This window comes from Sminthopsis crassicaudata, chromosome 3 (assembly GCF_048593235.1).
Source record: "Sminthopsis crassicaudata isolate SCR6 chromosome 3, ASM4859323v1, whole genome shotgun sequence".
NCBI classification, from domain to species: domain Eukaryota; kingdom Metazoa; phylum Chordata; class Mammalia; order Dasyuromorphia; family Dasyuridae; genus Sminthopsis; species Sminthopsis crassicaudata.
The window spans coordinates 415,835,632-415,858,871 of record NC_133619.1 but is presented as its reverse complement, the minus strand read 5'-3'; the positions used below and the strand labels follow the sequence as shown (position 1 = coordinate 415,858,871).

The window sequence follows — 23,240 nt, the reverse complement described above, 5'->3', positions numbered from 1 at the left end:
TTTTACTACTAATTCCAGGGTGGAGTTCCATGGTTATACAAGGATATTGTTTCTAAGCAACATTTTCCCTGCGATTGCTGTGACAATCACAAACACTGCCAACTTTGAGAATAGAACCCCTGACCCTTGATGAAATCATCTATTTTTAGTCTATAGTATTTAGTTAAAAATAAGTCACACCTTTTTTGCTGACCTCAGTAGGTATAGAGCCTATTATTACTAATTAGGAGGAGGGAAGGGAGAAGAAAATGTACCACTTCCTCAAAATAATCCATTCAGAAGAAATTTGTATATACTTTTTGGCCATTAATAATTTGTCTTTCAAACTTTCCCACCTCTGAGAATAGAAGTTAGTAGATTTAGAACTAAAAGGGACTTAAGTTGACTAGGCAGTCTTTTTATGAATGATGGATTGAGGTCTAGACAAGTAAAATGATTTTCCCAATGGCTCAGTCTCTGAAATCTCATCAATTTTTCTCTTTCCTTTCTTTTACTTTGACTGACTTATACAGAAACTCCTCAGGAATTTTCTGTTTTGAGTTCTTTCCCCTTGCCTCCTCCTTCTTCTCTAAGGTCATAAAAAGACTCTTTTTCAGATTTCATTTGACTTAACTAGAATCTCATGGTTAGTCTTCAGGGTGATTCTGCTGGTTCTGCTAATTTGTAAATCCTGACTGCTAACATTATTTCTTTTCCTTGTTGTGAAGGCTTCTGAGTACTGCTAGGGATCCCTTCTTTGTCCCCCAACATATCAATTGAGTCTGTTAGAAGTTCACAGGATCTACTCTCTATATGGGTCTTCATTACTACTGAGTTTTCTTTTAATTACTCTCTTGTTAACTCCTTATTAGATTTTCCATGGCAGTTGTTTCAAATCATCTCTATTGTCTTTTAACACTGGCATCCCCTTTAGTTAGATGTCTGATTTTTTTGTAAACTTATTTTTATAATACTTTAACATTATTTTTAAAGGTTTTGAGTTCCAGATATTTCCCATCCAGTCCCTCCTCTAACTATTGAGAAATCTACGAATATGATATTATACATATAAAGTCATAGACATGTTGCAAAAAAGCGAAAAAAAAATATGTTTCAGTCTATACGTGGAGTTCATCACGTTTCTTTGGTGATAGATATAATTTTTCATCATAAGTCCTTTGGAATTGTCTTGGATCACTGTGTTCATAGTAGCTATGTCTTTTACAATTGATCCTTGTAAAAATATTGCTATGTACAGTATTCTTCTGGTTTTTTTCACTTCACCTTGTATCAGTTCATATTAGTATCTCCAGATTTTCCTGAAAATATTATCCCTGTCTTTCAGAATCATATATCACAACTTGTTCAACCATCTACCAGTTTAAGGACACCCCCTCGGTTTCCAATTTTTTGCCATTCCAATAAGATCTGCTTAAACATTTTTGTACTTTTAGGGATGATCTTGTTTTTTAGTTTGCTAAATAAATCTAAACTATCCTTGAACTTAAGTTTCTTTTTCCTTTACCTTAAAAAAAAAAAAAAACTCTTAAAAAGGCCCCAACCTAAATTAAACAAATACAGTTTCAGTAATTTTCCCCACTACATCAAAATCCTTTCTTTCCCCTCATTATTTTCTTGAACCACTTTTACCTGTTGTTTCTTAAATGATAGGTTCTCTAAGACTTCTCTTTTTACTCACTCATTATCTTCATGTAATCTGGCCTCTCAGTCAACTGTAACAGCATAATGAAAGGTCACCAGTGACCTCCAAATCCTTTGAATTTCTTTTCCATTCTTAAATATTTTTAAATTTTATTGTAGTATTTGACACTTAAATAAACCTGCCTGCAAATTGGTTCGCAAAAGTGCTTCCACAATATAACACTATCCTTTCTCTGATTATTTTTCTTCCTTTCCTTCATTAATTCTTCTTTCTTAAGGAGCCTTCTTCCAGGGGGGACCTATTGGGACATCATTCTGTATTAACTCTGTCTCTCCCTTAAATCTCCTATTCTTGCCTCTCTGTCCTTAACTATGCACAATAGATATCTCTTGTTCATCTCTTGTCTTCTATAGTACCAGTTGTAGATCTCTGCCCATCTTCTGGATATTTATGCCTCTTCTTTTCACCCCAATAAAATTAGCCAATACATTTTATCATTTCTTCCTTCTAAAATGTTATCTGTGTCCCTCCTGTTGTCATACATTCTCACCTTCTTCATTAATTTCCTCCTAATAACTGACTTTTATGTAATATTTTGAAGTTTATAAAGTGATTTATGTACATAGTTTCTTGTTCACCCCAACAGCCCTACAAAGTAGGTATTATAAATTCTTTACTTTCCTGATGAGAAAGCCACGTCTTTGGGAAGGTTAAAAAAATCGCTCAAGGTTACATAGTAAACGTCTTATTATCATTCCCCACTTGACTGGTGAAAAAACTGTGGTTTGGAAAGCTAAGTAGATTGCTCATGGTCACATGGTACTTGAATCCATGTCTTTTTTACGCCAGGTATAGCACCCTATGGTCTCCAGCATGATGGAACTAAAGAAGTAAAGAAAAGTTAAGTAATTTGCTAAGGGGCATTTAACTAATTAGTAGTTGAGCCCAGACCAATATCAAGACTAGATTTTGTCTAGTCTTGTTTGAATTATTGTAAATAGCCTTTGAACTCGTTTCACTTCTTAAATGCCATTTCTTTCTGAAAGCTTTACAAGATCTCTTGTCTTCTGAAGAAAAACAACTGCAGCAAACAAAATCAGTCTTAATGAAATAGTTTGGAAGTACTTTCATGCACTTTATATTATGTGATATTGTATATCACAGAATTGGTGTCATCCTCCTGCTGGATTAAAACTATGAATTACAGTCATAGAATCATAGAATTTCAAATTTAGAATACTTTGGTATAGCTGTTAGGAAATTTTTACTTATGTGGAGACCTTCCTCTCTGTAGCCTCCATCCATTTTCTCCTGGTTCTACCCACTGAGTTCAAGCATAGTAAGTTGAATCACTCTTACTAGTTGTGTGATCCTGGCCATGTCACCTTATATTACATTTATATAATATCACAATTATTATATTTATCATATAATCTCTATTTGCTCCAGGTTCCTCAACATCACCCACTTATCAGGGTTGTTGTGAGGATCAAATGAAATAATATTTGTAAAAAGCACTTCATTTGCATAGTATTCATTATAGTATATATTGTATGTTGGGCATATAAATGTTATGTAAAAAGTAGCTATTATTACTTTAAAAATATGTGGCATAATACTTGATTCATACTAGGCAAATGTTGGCTATTATTAATATTTGTGAATAGTACTTAGCATTTAATGTCTGACATATAGTAGGCACTTTATAAATGCTTGTTTCCTTCTCTTCCTTTCCTTTTCCTTCCTTTTCCCCTTCTACATGACACTTCTTCAGACACTTAAAAAGAGATACTGGATTCTTCCCAAAACTTCTGCTTAGGTTTAACACTCCCAGTTCCTTTAAGAAATTCTTGCAAAGCGTGGTCTCTTATGGTCATCCTATTTCTTGATTTCCTTTGTATGTTCTTCAGCTTGTCAGCATCCTTTAAAAATTGTTACCCAGAATATTTTACTCTAGTGTAAAGATTTTTAACTAACTGTGTGTGTGTTTAACCCCTTTGGCAGACTTGGTGAAGCTTTTGGACTTCTGAAAAATGTTTTAAAACGCATTACATAAAATGCAAATATATAAATGAAACACATAGGATTATAAAGAAAAGCAATTACATTGAAAAATAAAAATCCCCCAAGTTCATTGATCTCAGGTTAAGAACCTGTGTTTTAACTATGGAGTGGCCATGGCAAAGTACAAAGAAGTGATTATCTTTGGTGTTTCGGACACTCCAGACACTTAAAACAAGGTCTAACATAGTGCCTTGTACAGAATATTTGCTTCATCAAAATTTGTTGAATTGAACAGAATCGAGAAAGAGCTATCAATCTGTCAATCCTTTCCGTGTCCGGGGCGGGTGAGGTTTAAACTTGTGTGAAATGTACCCAAAATGACTACTCAGAGATCACTCAAAATAGAAAGCAGAAAGATTGTTTATTATACCTCCAGAGGTTGAGCTGTTCTATCACGAGATAAGGGAAAGAGAAAGCTTGTGGTAGGAGGGCTAAAGAAGTACTAAAGATACACAACTTTTATACAAGAGATTACAACACAAGTAAGAGAGCATTAAGGAGGGGAGGGGGAAGCATCTAATTGATTGTTGCTATCCATAGAGATTGGAATGGAAGGTTTGTTTCCCGTAATCACCTGATTTCTAGGAAACAGAAAATCAGGCCTTCAGGCTTCAGATATAGCTGGCCAAGGCTCAAATAAATATGGGCCTGCACATATTATACAGGTCACAGGGGAAACACAAAAATAATGAAAATAAAATACCGAAAAAGAATTCACATATTCCTGTAAGTTCTTCACCTTATCTCTCTATTCCACACAAACTTTCATTAGTTTTTTTTTTGTTTTTTTTTTTGGCTCATATATTTTGACTTATTGAGTTCATAGCCTGATAAAACTCCCAGATCTTCTGTTTCCTGAAGTTGAAGTAAAAGTTGAAATTTCATACCTTTCATTAAAATGAGTCATTTGGACATAGTGAGCTTTCTAAGGTCCTTCTAAAACATGCCTCTTAGGACTTTGTCAGTTGACCTTGCTTCGTGGTTAGGTAGGCCTCAGACCTTCGGAGATAACCAAATTTTATAATCTGCTTTGGATTAAGCAGTTATTGTACATTATGATTTTTCTTTTTTTTTAGATTTAATATGAAAGTAGTGTGAACATTAGAGTGCTTAGGAACATAAACTTTTTTGACATTTAGATGGGAAAAATGTGATAGGAAAGCCTTCCAATGAGACTGTTTGGTTTGTGTTCCCCATAGGGATTAGAAACCTCAGTTTGCTTTTTTCTCAGCTGTGTCTATAAAAAAGATTTCACACAGTAATCTACTAAGAGGCCAAAAAAATCACAGTTCCTGAATTTAATTCACTTTCCCTCCTTTTAAATGTTAGTTTAAATGTTATTATATATAAATGTATATATTTTAAATGCTCTTCCCAGCTTCACTTCCCTCCTCGCCTCTCCCATATCCTCACATGTCACACTCTTTTCAAAAAACTTAATCTCTATATCCATCCCTTTTCATATCTGTTTAATTAGAAACAGTCCATTCAGTGTTGGGTTATGTTACTTGATTTTTCAGTCCCTGACAATTTGGCTTGTGTTAATTTAGAACACTAAAAGTTTAGTTGAGCCCTAGGGCAAAGCCAACTAGCCCCATGTTCTAAGATAGGTCTGCCTCCTCTTCCTATAGCACCAGGGAAAGACTATTTCCTTCTCCCCATCATTATCTGTTTAGAGTTGGAGTACAGTACCCCATTCACTTGAACTGCCTCTAGACTCTATCCTGTCTGGGGGCTGTCTCTTAATTGGCAGTTTGGTATGAAATCTTTAAAATGTCACCATTAAAAAAAGAAGCATCTCTATTATCTTCTTTTAAATGTTAAACACTTCCTTTTTTGTCATTTCTCCCCCTGCTCTCCCCCTTCCTCATCCTCCCTCCCAACCTATGAGATGAATGTCTCAGATTAATCTTGGTTTTATTTCTGTAGTTGTTTCAGAACAGAGATCTATGTGCCATTTATCCTTAGAGCAACAATAATAATATGTGTTAGTCCTGATAATAGTTCAAGTTAATTACCAGAAGTAGCCATCATTCTTGGCTTCTTTCAAGGAATCACCAATTTAATGCAGTTTGACTGCCTTTAAGAGACATATGCTGTAGGGCATGAAAGCCAATAGTAATACAGAAAGCATCTTTTTATGCTAAAACACAGAGCAACAAAACTACTATTTGTAAGGTAGAATATGTTTCAGCAAGTTATTCTTTAATGGAAAGACCCCCCAAAGGCACTTTTCTTTTGTATTATGAGCTAAGGGCACAAAAGCTGTTCAGAGCCATGTTGTTAGCAATTTAGGGAGCTTGAGGGCCCAACTTAATTTGGTTCTAGAGCCTTGTAGCATTTAAAATATAATTGTGTTTTTATGATCAAGGGAAAATTTTTGTACTCTAGAGAGCACTCAGTTCCACAAACCCCAGGGGTGGCACAATTCATAGATGGGAAGCTAGCTTGTATATACTGTACACTGGCAACATACACTGGCTTTTATGTATATTTTTTATACAGTGGAAATAGTTACGATAGAGAATTCTTTCCTCTTAAATGTACCTCTCTACTTAGAGAATCTCTATAGCATTGAAAGGAAAAGCCCGTATTTTTGGTGTGCTATTTTAGTGTTGAACAAATACTAAAATTTAACATAATAACATTGTGTGACATTTAATTTTACTAGTACCAAGAAGCACATGGTTATTTGAATGAAATTTGATACTACTGAGGCTGCTATTGGTATGTTCTGTAATCCTTGTGAACAGGGCGGCCTCCCAACTCTGGTGTGTGTGAATAGTTTTGGTTCTCAAAGTTGTTTAGAGCTCAGAAAGCATTTTCCCTAAGAAACAATGAAATAAGAAGAGATTTGTTTGTCCAGGTTAATCCACAAAAATCTATTACATTTGTAACACATTTGAATGGTAGAAGCAAACACTTTTCATTGGAATTTCTATGGAGAGAGTACAGTGTTTTAATTTGATATGCCAAGAACACATTTGTTGTAGGGGTAGAGATTTTCCTTCATGGTACTTTCCCTGCGGATGAACCAAAGCTGGGATGGAAGAGGGTGAGAACGCCTTCCTCCAAGAGAGAGAAGGCAGGACAAAAATCTCTTGTTATGAGACCGGAGCAATGGTGGATCAAGGGGTGGGTCAGAACAGCAGGAGGGTTAGTTCTGGAAGGGCTGGGAGTTTTTATGACATTTGGGGGAATTGGAAAAAAGAACAAAGTCCAGGAGGGGCACAGAAGTATGGGATTTCATCTTTGCATCAGTTGTTTTTAAGTTGGGTATGTGGGAAGTGTGGTTTTGGACCTAAATTAAGTCCCACGGGCCCAGGTTCTTTGTTGATGAGGTTGGATTAGATAACTTAAATCTATGATTCTATGAGTAGTTGTAATTTGGACTCTGTCCCTATTATGTTTCTGGAAGGCATTTAGTTACTTAATAAAAGTGATTTCACTCTTAGTTAGTTGACTTTTTAATTATTCCCTTGATCCTAGGAGGGAGAAATGGCCAAAATGGAGGTGAAGACGTCTCTTCTGGACAATATGATTGGAGTGGGAGATATGGTTCTTTTAGAGCCTCTCAATGAGGAATCATTCATTGATAACCTCAAGAAGCGGTTTGACCACAATGAAATATATGTGAGTACAATCCTTCAATTTGTTCATTCAACAGGTGCTATGTACAGTGTATTATAGTGTGGGTACATTGGGGAGTTTAGAGCATCCTTACTATAAAACTATCTATGTACAATCAAAAGAAAAAATAGTAAATAATTTAAAATCTTTGGTGGCTACCTTCCAGAGATACCTTCTTTTAGGATGTAGGATTTAATAGCTAAGCCACTAATAAAATGTGAGCCACTGACTTCTTTTTATAAGTGTGTTGATTTAGTTCATTCATTCTTCTTTAGATGTTGAAAATGAGCATATATTAACTAGGCATATGTGTTTGGTGCCTGGAAAGTTCGGGACATACAGTTTTGCCCTATATTAAGAAAATATGATATAATGAACAATTAAAGCATAAAACAGCTTTATTAAGCAAATGGGACAGTGGGGGGGAGGAATGATGTCTTTGTTTATTTTGTTTTATAAAAGGATTCTTCATTTTGTGAAAGTATTCATTCACCACAGTGTTCATTTAAGTATTGTTTGGTACCTTTAAATAAATTTAAATCTATTGAAATTAAGAATTGCTTGTCACTTTTCAGGAATACATCAAATTTATAATTTATGTTATATCTATGCAATTTATAAAATCATAGAAAATCAGAGCTGGAAGAGACTTTAGAGATCTTCTGTTCTAGTCCCAAATTTTATAAATGAGAAAAATAAATAACAAAATGATTAAGACATTTGCCCAGGATCACATAGCTAGTAAAGAGAAATACTAGGGTTCAAACAAATATGTAGATGATAAATTCATCCATGAACTAGGCATTGGAGCCTGTGCTGAGTTTAAGTCAAAGCAGCCAAAACAAAGTTCATATCATATTTTCTTCTTTGGTTTTTATGAACATTTATTTTTAGGGGATAAAATTGGGTGTCTTTGCTCTATATGTTTGTGGTATCCTATCTTACTACAGGGGAATCAGTGGAAAGAAATATTGAAATAAATGGAGGGGAATTACACAAATCAGGGATGTTATTATGAAAAGATTTTGAAACCTACTTGTGAAGATTCTGTTATAGCTGCCCTTTCCTCCCAAACTGACACTTTTGGCCTCTAAGTTAATTCTCAATGGGTTCTATATTATTTCTTTATAAAATAATAATATAATCTAAGAATTAACCATCTGATGTATTTTCCCCTTGAGACACTGACAGTTAACATAGAATTGCTGAGAATTTTGACACCTGGCCCCAATACAAAGCCATATTTGTTCTACTTAAGAGATGGAGCTCTTCAAAGCCCTTATTTTACAGGGGGAGATAGAAAGTGCCTTTGCTGAGCAATTAGCTTCATTGTTTGGGTTGGCAATGACATGTGGTGTCACCTTCCCTCAGAGTATAGAAAGCATTTAGCCTTCCAGGTGGGAAAACCCAGAACTTATACTGCTTTGCTTGTAATGTCTGGTCTTTTGCCAAATAAAAGACCTTCAAATACAGATAGACTTTCAACACCAGTTTTTGTCACTGGGGTAGAAGGAATAAATTACATCTCAACCAACTTTACTGATCACTTTTCCTTTTGGCTTCTAAAAAGTACAATTCACCATTAAATGAATTGAAAATGGTCCTGAAGATTGAGAGTAGTGGAACATTGAGTTAATTCAAATACCTGATCTATTGTGGCCAGTAAAAACAATGTTGCCTTTTCAGCCAAGTGCCAAGCTGTAGATTTGTGGGTCTTCTGCAGACGGAATGTCTGGGTTCCATAACTTCCTAATTTTATTTTTTAAGCCATCCCAGCAATGTCTTTTCTACTTTGAAGTCATTGTGTTACTCTGCTTTCAAATAACTTCAACACTTAGTGAACTGAGCACTCAGTGAATTTTTGGGCATCATGACAGTACTTTCCATATTTTTGATATGCCAGTTATTTGGAATAATGTTATTTGAATGTAGGGGATATTTCTATTTTGTTAAAAAGATTTTTGGGGGGCCTTCACCCACTGGGGCTATTTGACGATAGGGAGATGGCACATTGGATAGAAGTGTTGGACTTGGAGTCAGGGTGTCCCAAGTTGTATGACCTTAATATTGAACAATCTGGCTATTTTCATGTCCTCATCTGTAACATAAAAATAATAGTCATACCTATCTCCTAGGATTGTCAAAGGAATAAAATGAGATAGTATCTATAAAATGCTTTGCAAATTTCAAAGTGCCATATAGCTAGCCATTATCATTGAGTAATACTTTCAAGGATCCCAGATCTTTCTTTGATATTGAAATATTCTAGAAAATATTGCAAACATTCAGTGTTCTTGGATAGGCCGAGTGAATATAATAAAGATGACAATACTCCCCAAACTAATCTATTTATTTAGTGCTATACCAATCAGACTCCCAAGAAACTATTTTAATGACCTAGAAAAAATAACAACAAAATTCATATGGAAGAATAAAAGGTCGAGAATTGCAAGGGAACTAATGAAAAAAAAGTCAGAGGAAGGTGGTCTAAGTGTACCTGATTTAAAACTATATTATAAAGCAACAGTCACCAAAACCATTTGGTATTGGCTAAGAAATAGACTAGTTGATCAGTGGCATAGGTTAGGTTCACAGGACAAGATAGTGAATAAAAATAGCAATCTAATCTTTGACAAACCCAAAGATCCCAAATTTTGGGATAAGAATTCATTATTTGACAAAAACTGCTGGGAAAACTGGAAATTAGTATGGCAGAAACTAGGCATGGACCCACATTTAACACCACATACTAAGATTAGATCAAAATGGGTCCAAGATTTAGGCATAAAGAACGAAATCATAAATAAATTGGAGGAACATGGGATGGTTTACCTCTCAGACTTGTGGAGGAGGAAGGAATTTGTGTCCAAGGGAGAACTAGAGACCATTATTGATCACAAAATAGAACATTTTGATTACACCAAACAAAACTAATGCAAACAAGATTAGAAGGGAAGTAACAAATTGGGAAAAAATTTTTACAGTTAAAGGTTCTGATAAAGGCCTCATCTCCAAAATATACAGAGAATTGGCTTTAATTTATAAGAAATCAAGCCATTCTCCAATTGATAAATGGTCAAAGGATATGAACAGACAATTTTCAGATGATGAAATTAAAACTATTTCCACTCATATGAAAGAGTGTTCCAAATCACTATTGATCAGAGAAATGCAAATTAAGACAACTCTGAGGTATCATTACACACCTGTCAGATTGGCTAAGATGACAGGAACAAATAACGATGAATGTTGGAGGGGCTGTGGGAAAACTGGGACACTGATGCATTGTTGGTGGAGTTGTGAAAGAATCCAACCATTCTGGAGAGCAATCTGGAATTATGCCCAAAAAGTTATCAAAATGTGCATACCCTTTGACCCAGCCGTACTACTACTGGGCTTATACCCCAAGGAACTACTAGAGAAGGGAAAGGGTCCTGTATGTGCCAAAATGTTTGTGGCAGCCCTTTTCATAGTGGCTAGAAGCTGGAAGATGAATGGATGTCCATCAATTGGAGAATGGTTGGGTAAACTATGGTATATGAATGTTATGGAATATTATTGTTCTATAAGAAATGACCAACAGGAGAAATACAGAGAGGCTTGGAGAGACTTACATCAACTGATGCTGAGTGAAACGAGCAGAACCAGAAGATCATTATACACTTCAACAATGATACTGTACGAGGATGTATACTGATGGAAGTGGATTTCTTCAACATAGAGAAGAGCTAATCCAATTCCAATTGATTAATGATGGACAGAACCAGCTACATCCAGAAAAGGAACACTGGGAAATGAATGTAAACTGTTATTTTTACCTTCTGAATCCAATTCTTCCTGTGCAACAAAAAATTCGGTTCTACACACATATATTGTATCTAAATTATACTGTAATATATTTAACATATATAAGACTGCTTGCCATCTGGGGGAGGGGGTTGGGGGAGGAAGGGAAAAAATCTGAATAGAAGTAAGTGCAAGGGATAATGTTGTAAAAAATTACCCATGCATATGTACTGTCAAAAAATGTTATAATTATAAAATAAAATTAAAAATTTAAAAAAAAAAAAAAAGAAAATATTGCAAATGTGAAATTCAGTGATATATCAGCTATTTATGATATATTCAGTAATATATTAGCTACAAAGACTAGAAACTAGCCTTTAGAACTTTCAGGTTTCTAAAATGGTGGCTTCAAATTCAGAAGAAGCTAGATAAGATGGAATTCTCTGGACATAAAGAATAACCCTCGGAGCAAATAAATCCTTTGGGAAAGTCTAGAAGTCCTTAAGATTACACCAAATTCACTGGTGTCAGGTCTATTTGACTTGCAGAACAGATTGGCTGGTGATATTTCTAAAAGGCTGGCTTTTCTGAATAAAATCTGGGAAAAGCTGAAGGCTAGAAAACAAAAAGGAATAGAAGAAAAAATAGTGGAGCTCGAGAGCCATAGAAGTTTGGTTTGCAGTAGAGCTGGTAGAGAAGTCGATACTGATAGTGAAAGGGAGCTAGCAGCAGAGATAAAGATGATAAATTTCTAAAATGTTTGGGAGTAGGGGGTGAAGAAAAATGGCCATCCACACTCTCAAGTGATATTTGATATCTATTGTGTGTTCAACACCTTAGGACAGTGGGAATGCATTTGTGTCTGATGTGGAGGTTCTGCCAACCAGTACAAGTTAGGCTTCTGGGAGAGCTTACAGTGTAATAATTTGACCACAGTGTATATACTGATATAACACAGGAGAGTGAGCTGTACTGTAGAAATCATCCTGTGGTAGATTCTCATTGTTTCTCATTGTCAAAGACAAATGACAGAATTATGTGAAGGTCATAGTAACCTTAAGAGAAATGGTTTGAAAAGGGCTAAGCATGAGAAAATGCTGATGAATCAGTCTAATCTAGATCTTCAGAGCATCTGTTGGTTCTTTAAATGGCTTTGAATCATCAAATATTATGGAGCAGCTTTATAAGATGTCCATGGTTTCTTATCGAGCACTTGGACCATGCAATAGCTTTTCTTAAAAGTTTTGAAGATTCTCTAGTCCCATTGTCAATAAAACATCATTTGAAAAAATAAACAAGTGTTCTTAACTGAGCCAAACAAGAATGGTAGTAGTAGAGTGTTGGGAAAACAGCTTATCATTAGAGTTAAAGAAGAATTTTGTTGCTTCCTTAGAGAGCTCATTCCTGAGCACCATCTGTCAGTTGAGTCCTTTAATAATATCAACAAAAATTGGTCCATCTTGGTGATATTTTCCATGACCTACTTTACCACTTATCCAGGAAATCCATTGTAGCACTCACCTTAGGGAAACATTAACCACTTATTTAGAATTTTTTAAAAATCATTTTCCTGCCATGTAAATTCTTTGATTCTACCTAATGGTTTTGTCCCATATATGAGATGTTATTACATAGATAGATTGCATTATAAAACTAAAGATTTCATTTTTAATGTTGTATTTGCTAGCAATTCCTTCAAAATAAGCATTAAGAAGCAATTTTGTAGAAATTTGTGATCTTGGGTTTAGATGGAGAGAGAAACTATAGACTTTGGTATTAAGCCCTCCTGTTTCAACTTAAAGTATATACAAGTGAAATAGACAGATGAATACAAGTTGACAAAAATCAGTCTCTGTTCTTTTGGCTTAGTGATGAAAGAGTTGTAGATGGTGTTTTGAATAGTGATAGGAAGACAATGATAACAATTCAATATTTATTAAGTGCCTGTAATGAACAGGCATGATGATATGTCTTAGTGAAATATAACAAAAGAAGGAAATAATCTTAGCTCTTAAGAAGTTTGTGTTACATATATTGTATCTAGGTTATATTGTAACACATGTAAAATGTATGGGATTACCTGTCATGGGGGGGGGGAGGGAGTGGAGGGAGGGAGGGGATAATTTGGAAAAATAAATTTAAAAAAAAAAAGAAGTTTGTGTTATCAATGGTATATTAGTATTTGCAGAATAAATACATATCAACTAAACACATTAGTTGGGGAACTCAGACATCATGTAGAAGGTTGTGCTTGAGCAGCATGGTAAAGGAAGTAAGGAATTCTGAGACAGAGGTGAGGCAGGAATGCATTTCAAATATGGGGGACAATCCATGCTAAGGCACTTATACAGTTGGAATGCTTGTGTGAGGGATGGAGAGAAAGCCAGTTTTGCTATATTATAATGTGGAAAGGGAAATCACACTTGATGGGGCTGGAAAGATGAGTTAGGACCAAGGAGTGAAGTTTATCTTAGAGGCAATAAAGCTGAATTTTATTGAGTAAGGGAGACTCTAAAAGTTTCTGGATAATGAAAAAATAACTTGGGAAAAAGCATCTTTAGTTCTTGATTCTGTCATTAGACTTCCAGAGTGCCAGCCATATCTAATTATCTAGGAGCCCATGCAGCTGTGTGCTTCATTTATATAAAAGAGATAAATGACCCAAGTCAAATTTATGTCAAGAGTCTTTTTAAGAAAGGAAGTTCCAAGGCTGACTAGAGTCATTATTCATTCGGTCTATGCCCTTGACCATCTATCTACATTTGAATGTCTGTCTGCATCTTTACCCTGATTATACCATATTGATAATCCCAATAATTAATCATATAGTCATCAAGCTAGAGTTAATCTGCATTTCGAAAGTATCTGAAAGAAATAAGGAAAGTGTATTTCAGAAGATATGAGAAGGAAAAAAAAAAACAGCTAAATTTTCCAGGTCACACAACTAAGATGGAGAAATAGACATTTTCTCTAATTCTTAAGAAGCCAAGCCTCTTCATTCTTGTGCAGAAATTCTGTGCAAGAGATAAAATGATTTCAGCTGTCTTTAAATATAACATTAAGAACCTTAAAATGAGGTGAGAAAATCTGTTGAATTAACCGTACTAACAAACTAACTTAGTACTCTCTACTACCACTTATCATATTCAGTCTGGTCTTAACAAACCAATTCATGGACTTGTAACATAGAACTCTCTACTACAATCCCTGACCATTGTCATGGAAGTTTATTTAAGCTGGGACTGAAGTGCCCTATTGTTAAATAGTACTCAGCTAGAAAACTAAGGAAGAGAAACAGCTGGGACTTAAAAACCAGAGTATGTGGATCTCCCAGGGCTTCCTGAAGGTAATGGCCCATGTTGTACCTGGGGCTAGTTCTGTTCTCTTTAGCCATCTCTTAGGGCAGAGATTGAGGACCCATAAAAATAGACAAAGTTTAAGAGACTTTAAAAACTACTTCTTTGGAAAATTGCATTCAAAGAGGAAGAGATAAAAAAGTGAACAATAAAAAAAGACTATAAAGAAAAAAAAGAGTAGAATTAGTAAAGATCTCAGGAAGAAGAAATTCAGTTAAAGATCTCAAGCATAACCAGATAAACCAAGAAGAAAGGTATTTAATAATAGGAGGAAATATGGCTTCCAGATCTAGTAAAATAATGGCTTCCAGATCTAGTAAAATAATTCAGGCGTCTATTAAGTATTTCAAGACAAAGGAAAATGAATCAACATCTGATGTGACAAAGAACTTTGTATGCTCAAAAAGAGCCTACAACCACAAGCAGATTGTTCATGAATAATTAAAAAAAATAAATAAGAGCAGAGTTTATGGTCTGCACAGAAGAAATACTCACTAAAAAAAAAAAGAGAAGATAACTTTGAAGAAACAAAAGAGAAGGTAACTTAATTGGGAATGTTAATATTCAGAAGTAAAGTACAATCTGGAAGAAGAAGAGCAAAACACCTCAATAATATTAAGAAAAGCATGATCTTCATACAAGCCAAAAATGTATGTATGTATATATTACATATTGATCTCAAAAGACAAAATTTGTAAAGATAACTTAATAACTATAGATCTGCCAAGGGACATGGACCAAAGAAATATGAACACTCTAATGCAAGAAATAATAGAACAATGAATGGAATGACTGAACACAGAAAATAAATGCAGTTTACACAAATTTTCTCTAGCGGGAAAAACCCCTATGCTTTAAATTCTAATACATACAGTGATCAAATTTAACAATTCCTGTGATAAACATCAAATTTTGTATTTGCAAATAGAATCTGAGAAGTTGAAAGCAATCATTAGTTTGGGTGGTCCTTTCTCTCCTCTACCCCTTCCTCCCATCCTCCTGTTCTTACTTATAATATACACAGTGCCAAATTACTCTAAATGTGGTTTGTTTTCCAAGAAGGAGTGTGTGTGTGTGTGTGTTTGTGTATGTGTATGTATACATATAATGCACACATTTATGTAAATAGTGAGTTATATTTATTAAAAAACTATAAAGACCAATAAAACCCCCAAAACCCCTCCAAAATAACTCCCAAAACTAACTCCCTTATTGACCGTAGCATTGTAATTTGCAGACATGCTGTTCTGCACATTTTTGAGCTGTTTGTCTAAAAAAGCAGCTCAAGGGATGGATAGAGTCCAAAAACCCTCCTCAAGGAACTTTGGGAAGTCTGGTAACTGGCTAATAAAAACAATGTGGTACCTAGCATCTTGTGACCAAATTCCCAGCATTTCAAGCCCAAGGGAATAGAGTCCTTGTTTTGATAGTGACTGTCTATATTGTCATTTTTGAAGGTTCTCACAGGTCCACCTCATGCTGTTATTTGTTTCATGCCCTAGAACATCCATCCATCCGTGTTTTATTAGTCTCATTGAAATGTTCACAATGCATTCACTTGATAACTGAAAATACTCTGTTTACAAAAGCCTTTTGTCAGTCCTTTATGATTTGGTATCATTTCTGTTTACCTCATTGAGTTAGAGAAAATACCCATGGTGATAAGTCTTGGATTAAGTGAGTTGAAGAATACTGAGGAGAGAATCCTTAGAACTTTGAAAAGACACCTTTCCCCACAGATTTAGTGGTTAAAAATATTTAGGGAATCTTTTAAGATTGTCAAGTTATAACTTTGGAAAAATAATATACAGTGTATAAAAATATTAAGGAAACTTTGTATACTTCAACCTAACACACACTGCCTCTGTGATCCTAGGCTGGTCATTTTATCATTCTTGTGTTCCTGAAGTCTTTAAGGTAGTAAATTGCAAATCAGGTGCTGATCTTCATTGGCATGGAGAATTTCTCTTATTAGTAAAACTTTTCTCTATCAGTCACAGGTCTGTAAGAAGGCAAAATGAAAAAAAAAAAAAAAGATTGGCAATTATAGATTGCTTATAGTCAAACTCCTATATGTAAGACCAGGGGTTCTCAAACTAGGGCTCACAGGCCACTTGTGGCCCACTGAGGATGTTTATGTGGTCCGCCTGATTATGGCAAATGGGCTGAGGGGCGGAGACAGAGTGTGAGCTTTTGTTTTTACTATAGTTCCACCCTCCCACAGTCTGAGGGACAGTGAACTGGCCCTCTATTTAAAAAGTTTGAGGACCACTGTGTAAGACCTTTAAATTCTTTTGTGATTGAGATTTTTAATGAGCTATTGAGGATGCACACAGGGTACAAGTGACCCCAGAGGTTAATCAAAGTTTTTCTTTGTTTCTAAACTTGGATTGATCTACTGAGAAATAGACCTTTATAAAGGTCTTGTTTTTTGTTCAATTTTTCCCCTTTAGATCACAAAAATGAGCCTTTTTTGAATTGGGAAGTGCTGCTATTTCATCTTTCAGAAGTTTAAATGACCTTGCTGCTCTATTTTCTTTAGCTAATATTTTCTTTTTCTTTCTTTTTCCTCCTAGAATTCTGACTCTAGACACTGATTCTACTTACTCATCCCTTACTTTCTACTTAGCTGGCATCAATATAACTTCAGTTTCTCCCCTTCTATTGGAACTATACTTTCAAAGGTCATTGATAACATACCAACCACCAAATTCAGTGGCTTTTTCTCCTCAGTTCATGTTCTCCTTGATCTGCCTATAGTATTTTAAACCATGAACCAACTTTTGCTCCTTGACACCCTTTCCTTCCATGTCATAACGTTAGATCATCTCTTTCTCTTCTTAATGTTCTCCATGCTGGCTCTAAATTGTGTGAGGTTATTTTGGTAATTTAATCTTTAGTTTTCTGTTTTCTGTGATATGCTCTCGTTTTTGGAGATGTCAAATATACCCACATCTTTATCTTTTTTTTTTTTTTTTTTTTTTTTTTTTTGTAACTCCCCAATTTATATCTTTCCTTGAGTGCCAGAATCCAGTTGTTCAGCCATGTAGTGAATATTGCTAGTTGGATATCATGCTAAAGTATGTAGTAGGCATCATGTAGCAGAAATACTGCTGAATTTGGAGTTGGATGAAAGGATGATGGGAAATGATGGTGTGATAGGAAAACTTGGCAGAGTAATAGTTTTGAGGGGAAATGTGTTGAGTTCTCTTATGGTTACAAAGATTGAGATGTGTAGATCATCCAGTATAAAATGTTCAATGGACTAGGGTTGCTTAAACTTTATCCACTTGTCAACCCTTTTCTCCTCCCAAATTTTTAATATGACTCTAGATATATAGGTATATAAAATAGGTACACAAATCAAACATTTACTGATAATAAGTCATACTTTTGAGAAATCCACATTCAGTTATCAGACCTTATATAGGGTCATGAACCACAGTTTAAGAAATTGGACCATAAACAGTTTGCTGTATGGGATTAGAACTGGAGAGAAAGGTGGACTGGACTGTACAGGATCTGAGAATCATCTGCATAAAGATAATAATTGAAACTATGGGGAAAGGTTCATTTTACATTTTACAGGTGTAGAAACTGATGCTGGTAGTTTAAATTACTTGCTTAAAAGTTATCTAACTAGGAAGAAGTTGAACCCACATTTTGATTTCAAGTCTAATGCTCAAATTTTTGGTCAAAACAGACCCATCAAAGTGTCATTAATAATATTTCCTTCTCTCTAGTTTAAAAATTATAACTATAAATAAACATGTTTTATCCATTTCTTAACACACAAATTATGTAGAAAATGTAGTCCCTTGCACCCTTTACAAATTTTATATACAGTTTCATCTGTCTTCATTCTTGGGGCATAACTTTTAGTCTAATGAAAAAAAAGGTTCTTCATCTATGTCAGGGATTTGACTGAAGTAAGGGGAAGGAAGGCATAAATAACAAAAAGGAAGTAATGCCCTGAAATTGATTTCACATAACAAATAAGAATTATAGAAAAGAGGAGTCAAAGTTAACTCTGAGGCTTTAAGTCTAAATTACCGGGGAAATGATAGTATTTGAGGGAAATGATAAGAAGTCAATTGAGGCATTATTGGTATTCTTAATCATTATAAAATTTGAATCTTTGGCTTAGCTTAATTAATAGTTTAATAAATTATTGCTACTAATATTTAAATATTTCCAAAGATTAGTGATTTCACTGCTGGTAATAGCCTACTTATATCTTAGATAGTTTTACAATTTGCTTTATAATAGTAGTCCATATTTACATAGTACCTACCAATTTATTAAGCACCTTTTGCACAAAGACTCTGTGAGGTAGACTATAGAAGCATAGATTATCTCAGTTTTAGTGATTAAGAAATTAAGACTCATTAGATTAATATGTTTTCCAGATTCCAGCACAATGTATTTAGTATCATACTTGGGAGTCAAGAAGATCTTGTGTTTGAATCCTATTTTAGACACTCACTAGCTGTCTGTACAAGTCATTTAAAAAATGACCTTTATTTGCCTTACTCTGTTTTGCTCAGGGAACTTAGACTTACTTTGTAACTAATAACTATAGTAAAACATATATATATATATATATATATATATATATATATATATATATATATATACACACACACACACACACACACACACACACACACACACACATATACATATATATATATGTCTTAGCATATGTGTAGTAAATAAATAATGTGTAGTAAAATTTAAGCAGCTCTGCTCAAGGAGCTTATTCTTACTTTGTAAGTAAAAACTATAGTAATATAAATGTATATGCATATATATATATATATACACACATATATATATCTTAGCATATGTGTGTGTGTGTGTATATATATATATATATATATATATATCTTAGCATATGTGTAGTAAATAAATAATACAAGTAGTAAAATATAAGTTCTCTATTGTTTACAGGTTTTTACCCACTTGTATATATTATCTTGTCCCCATTATAATGGAAGCATCTTGAGGACAAGGATTCTTTTGACTTTTTCTTCGTATTCTCAATGCTTAGTCCTGCTTTAGCTTCTCTTTTGCACTTGGATGAACCACTTGCTGTAGCTACATTGCTTTGAACTTATTTTCCTGCTTCTAGCCTTTCTCTTCCTACAGTTGATTTTTTTCCAAATTAGTGCCAAATTAATCTTTACAAAAAATTTAATTTTGATAATTTTTCTCCCAGTCTGGACCTGTGATTTCAAGGTTATAGGAGTTGGGGCTTGGGGGGACTCCTACTATGGAGACTCTTTCCACCAATGTAGATTCATCAACCAATCTACAAAAAGTCTAGTTAGAAATTAAATGTATGACCACCATGGGAACACTTGAACTTACATACTTTTGGTTCATGTTTTTCCTTTTAAAACAAATGTTTCATACACTACAGTATGCAATTCTGACTTGATACTTTGGTTTTGAAGGTTTGTTCCCAAACTTTTTTTTTGCACTGTTGTATCTTTTAATTCCTTTCCATAAATTTTACTGTCCATTCTCTTTTCCCCACCTGCAGGTTCTCTCCCTCCTTTTCTGACTATTCAGTTTCCTCATTCTAAAAATTTTAGTTCAAATCCCTTTTGTCCATGAAATCTTTCTAAGTCATTTTAATTTGTGGTAATCACTGCTTTATAAACTCATTGTGTTTATTTACTTTATCACTGATTTTGCAATTATATCATGGTGTATTGTGGGTAGATGGATAGAGCACTGGATTTGGAGTCAGGGAAATCAGTTCAAATCTGGATTCAGACATTTAATACCTTTGTGACTCCAGGCCAAACATCTCAGTCTTTTTCAATCTACCTTTCTTATCTTTAAAATGAAGAAATTGGAATTGAAGGGCTCTGTAGTTTTGTCTGTAATCTTGTAATCTGATGTCTTTGTTTACATTTACTTATTTAATTAATGATGTCTTTTGGTCTTCAAGAATGGGGATAACAGCCAAGGAATTTGCAAGCTTTTTGAGGACAGGGATCATGACTTATACACACACACATACACATACATTATAACAATATACACATGGAATACACACACACACACATGGAATATATGGAACAGATATAACACATACATATATAACATATATGTGTAATGTATATTTGATGTACATAATTGTGGCCTCTGCACAAAGATAGTAATCATTTATTGAATAGAGATTAGTGGTAATACTGTACAACAGCTTTATTCCATAAAAATTATACAGCCACATGAATTGATCGATTTTCTTGGACTGCAAGCTGAAACTAGATTTCAGAATCACATTTTTAGGTGAAAGACTCCATTTATCAGTAACATGATCAAAATCTTTTCCTTACTAGCTCAGGCTTTTGAAGGCAAAGGTAATACTTGGGGATCTCTATGGGATTATTGTCATATCCCCTTGATACTAGTTGAGACTCAGAAATTGGTATTTGATATTTATTCTTATGGGGATAGGAGCTGGTTCTAACTACAGAGTTAGGAGCTGAACGTGCTAGAGCAACCTCTATAAATCTTTCACCATTGCAGGTTGGCAGTTCCTTTGAACTTTACAGTCTTAAAATTGTGACCCACTTCCAGAGAGTACAAATTGAAGCATGATTTTTAAACTTTGTTTTTCTTGCTTAGATTTTAGTTTGCCACGTGGCTGATATAGAAATATGTTTTGTATGATATCACATATATAATTGATATATTGCTTGCTTTCTCAATGGGTAGGGAGAGGACTGGAGAGAATTTGGAATTAAGTTGAAAAAAATAATAATAATAAAAGAAAAGAAATAGTGTTAGAGAGTTCCTTAAAGCAATGAGAGATTAAATGACTTTCCTAGAATCACAGTTAACATGTGTCAGAGGCAGGACTTGAATCCAAGTATCATGGGCTTCTAGCCTAATGTTTTATCTACTGTACCAGATTCCTTCTCCATCATTTCATTAACATGCTTAAATATCTCCAATTTGTATTGTTTTATAAGATTGCTCAGTTTTATTTTTTTAACTAGAGCAAATGAAAACTAGTAAAGTATTGTCTCCAACACTGGCTTATTTTTTAACTTTGGTTCTTGGGGAAATTTAAAAAAAAAAATTACTCGCTTCTATTTTCTCATTCTTTATTGTTTGTGAATGTTGTCATCATAGATTACAACCTAGCAGGCGGAAGACTCCTCACTACAAAAATCTTGGCAATTCTCATTGAGATCAGGCTGGTTTCCTGTGATGAGGAAAACATCCTGGCAGGTGTTTTCCCTCCTTACCCAAAGCATTTTGGACACAGCTGTGACAGTAAAGTGTGTGTGTGTGTGTGTGTGTGTGTGTGTGTGTGTGTGTGTTGGGGACTTTAAAAAAAGTCTAGATTAGTAAAGAGACTTGGGGTTCTTCTGGTTTTGATTCTCTCATTCACTGTATGATTCAAATCACTTATCTTCTGTGTTATTGTTAAGCACATGAAGATAGGTGAGATAATCCCTATTCAGCCCTAACTCATAAGGACAGGAATCTCCTCAGTTATGGTCAGACTGTTAATATATATGCCTACTTTTCTCAGTATACCTTCTTTTTAGAGGCAACTAAGTAGTGCAGTGGATAGGCAGCTGGACCTGGAATCTTGACTTCAAATCTAGATTCAGATACTTAATAGGTTTGTGATGCTGGCAAGTCAATTAACCTTTGTTAGCTCAGTTTTTTTTAGTTGTTAAATGGGAACAATAATGGTACCTATTTTACAAGATTGCTGTAATGATCAAGTGAGCTAATAGTAGTTTAAATTCCTATCATGTTCTAGGTTCCCATTGCTCCTTTCCCTTCCTCTCTCATCGCCTTCCCTCTTTCCTTCTTCCTTCTCTCCCTTTTTTTCTTTTCTTCCTTCTTTCCTCTCTTCCTTCTTCCTTTCTTCTCTTCCTCTCTTATGCAATTTGTACCAGTTGTACAACTGTATATGTATATGTATAACTGTAAGAAATTGCATAAAGAACTTATACAGCTAGTTACTGCAATTTACAAAGGGAACAAGGAATAAAGAGAGGAAGAGCAAAGGCTGAATACTTTTGTATTCTTGGCTGTGTTCTAAGTAGTTGATGTTGACAGTTACATGAGCTCCACCTGGAAAGGTATTGTTCATTTGCAGTAAATAAGTAGCTAGAGCATGAATATAATTGTTGCAGATCTGATGACCAATCTCCAGAAAAACTTTGAATGTCAGGCAGGGTATTATTATTATTTTTTGGTTTAGGATTATTCTTATGTTCTCTTAATTTGATGGCATTTGATCTTTGGAAGCAAAAGATTCAATTGTTAACCCAACATGCTGCCTTTTTTGAATAGAGAAGCATAAAATCAAATGATAAGAGCATGAAGAGAGAATGAGGCTTGAGTGTCTGTGACAACAACATATTTTGTGGAAAAAAGTAAAAGTGGAATAAATCATCTAAAGACCTGTCTACACTGTGTTAAATCTAGGGATACAGTGTATACTGTCTGAGCTCAGGCAATTACATAGTTTCTCTGAGGCCTGAGTTTTATCTTCTGTAAAATTGAGGTTTGAACTAAAATCGTTGTTCCTGGGATTTGTGGGGTTTCTGTGGGTCTATGGAATTTTTAGAAGTTTGTGAATACCAGCATATTCCAAGCATGATCATTTTGAGCTTTATTTAGCTCCTACAAAATATGTATGATTTGGTATCATAAATATGTAAAAAAATGCTTTCTGTGGACCAAATCCATATTTCAAGCATATATATATATATGCT

At 34.5% G+C, this 23,240-nt stretch overlaps 1 protein-coding gene across 4 annotated transcripts in view; it reads left to right on the top strand.

The window, feature by feature from the left end:
- MYO1B (myosin IB) overlaps positions 1–23,240 on the top strand; it is a 204,809-nt gene that overhangs the window by 41,620 nt on the left and 139,949 nt on the right. For all 4 annotated transcript variants that reach the window (XM_074302829.1, XM_074302826.1, XM_074302825.1 and 1 more), the window contains exon 2: positions 7,196–7,339. In XM_074302829.1, coding sequence (XP_074158930.1) covers positions 7,205–7,339 — 135 coding nt within the window. In that variant the 5' untranslated portion in view covers positions 7,196–7,204. The remainder of the gene's footprint in view (positions 1–7,195; positions 7,340–23,240) is intronic.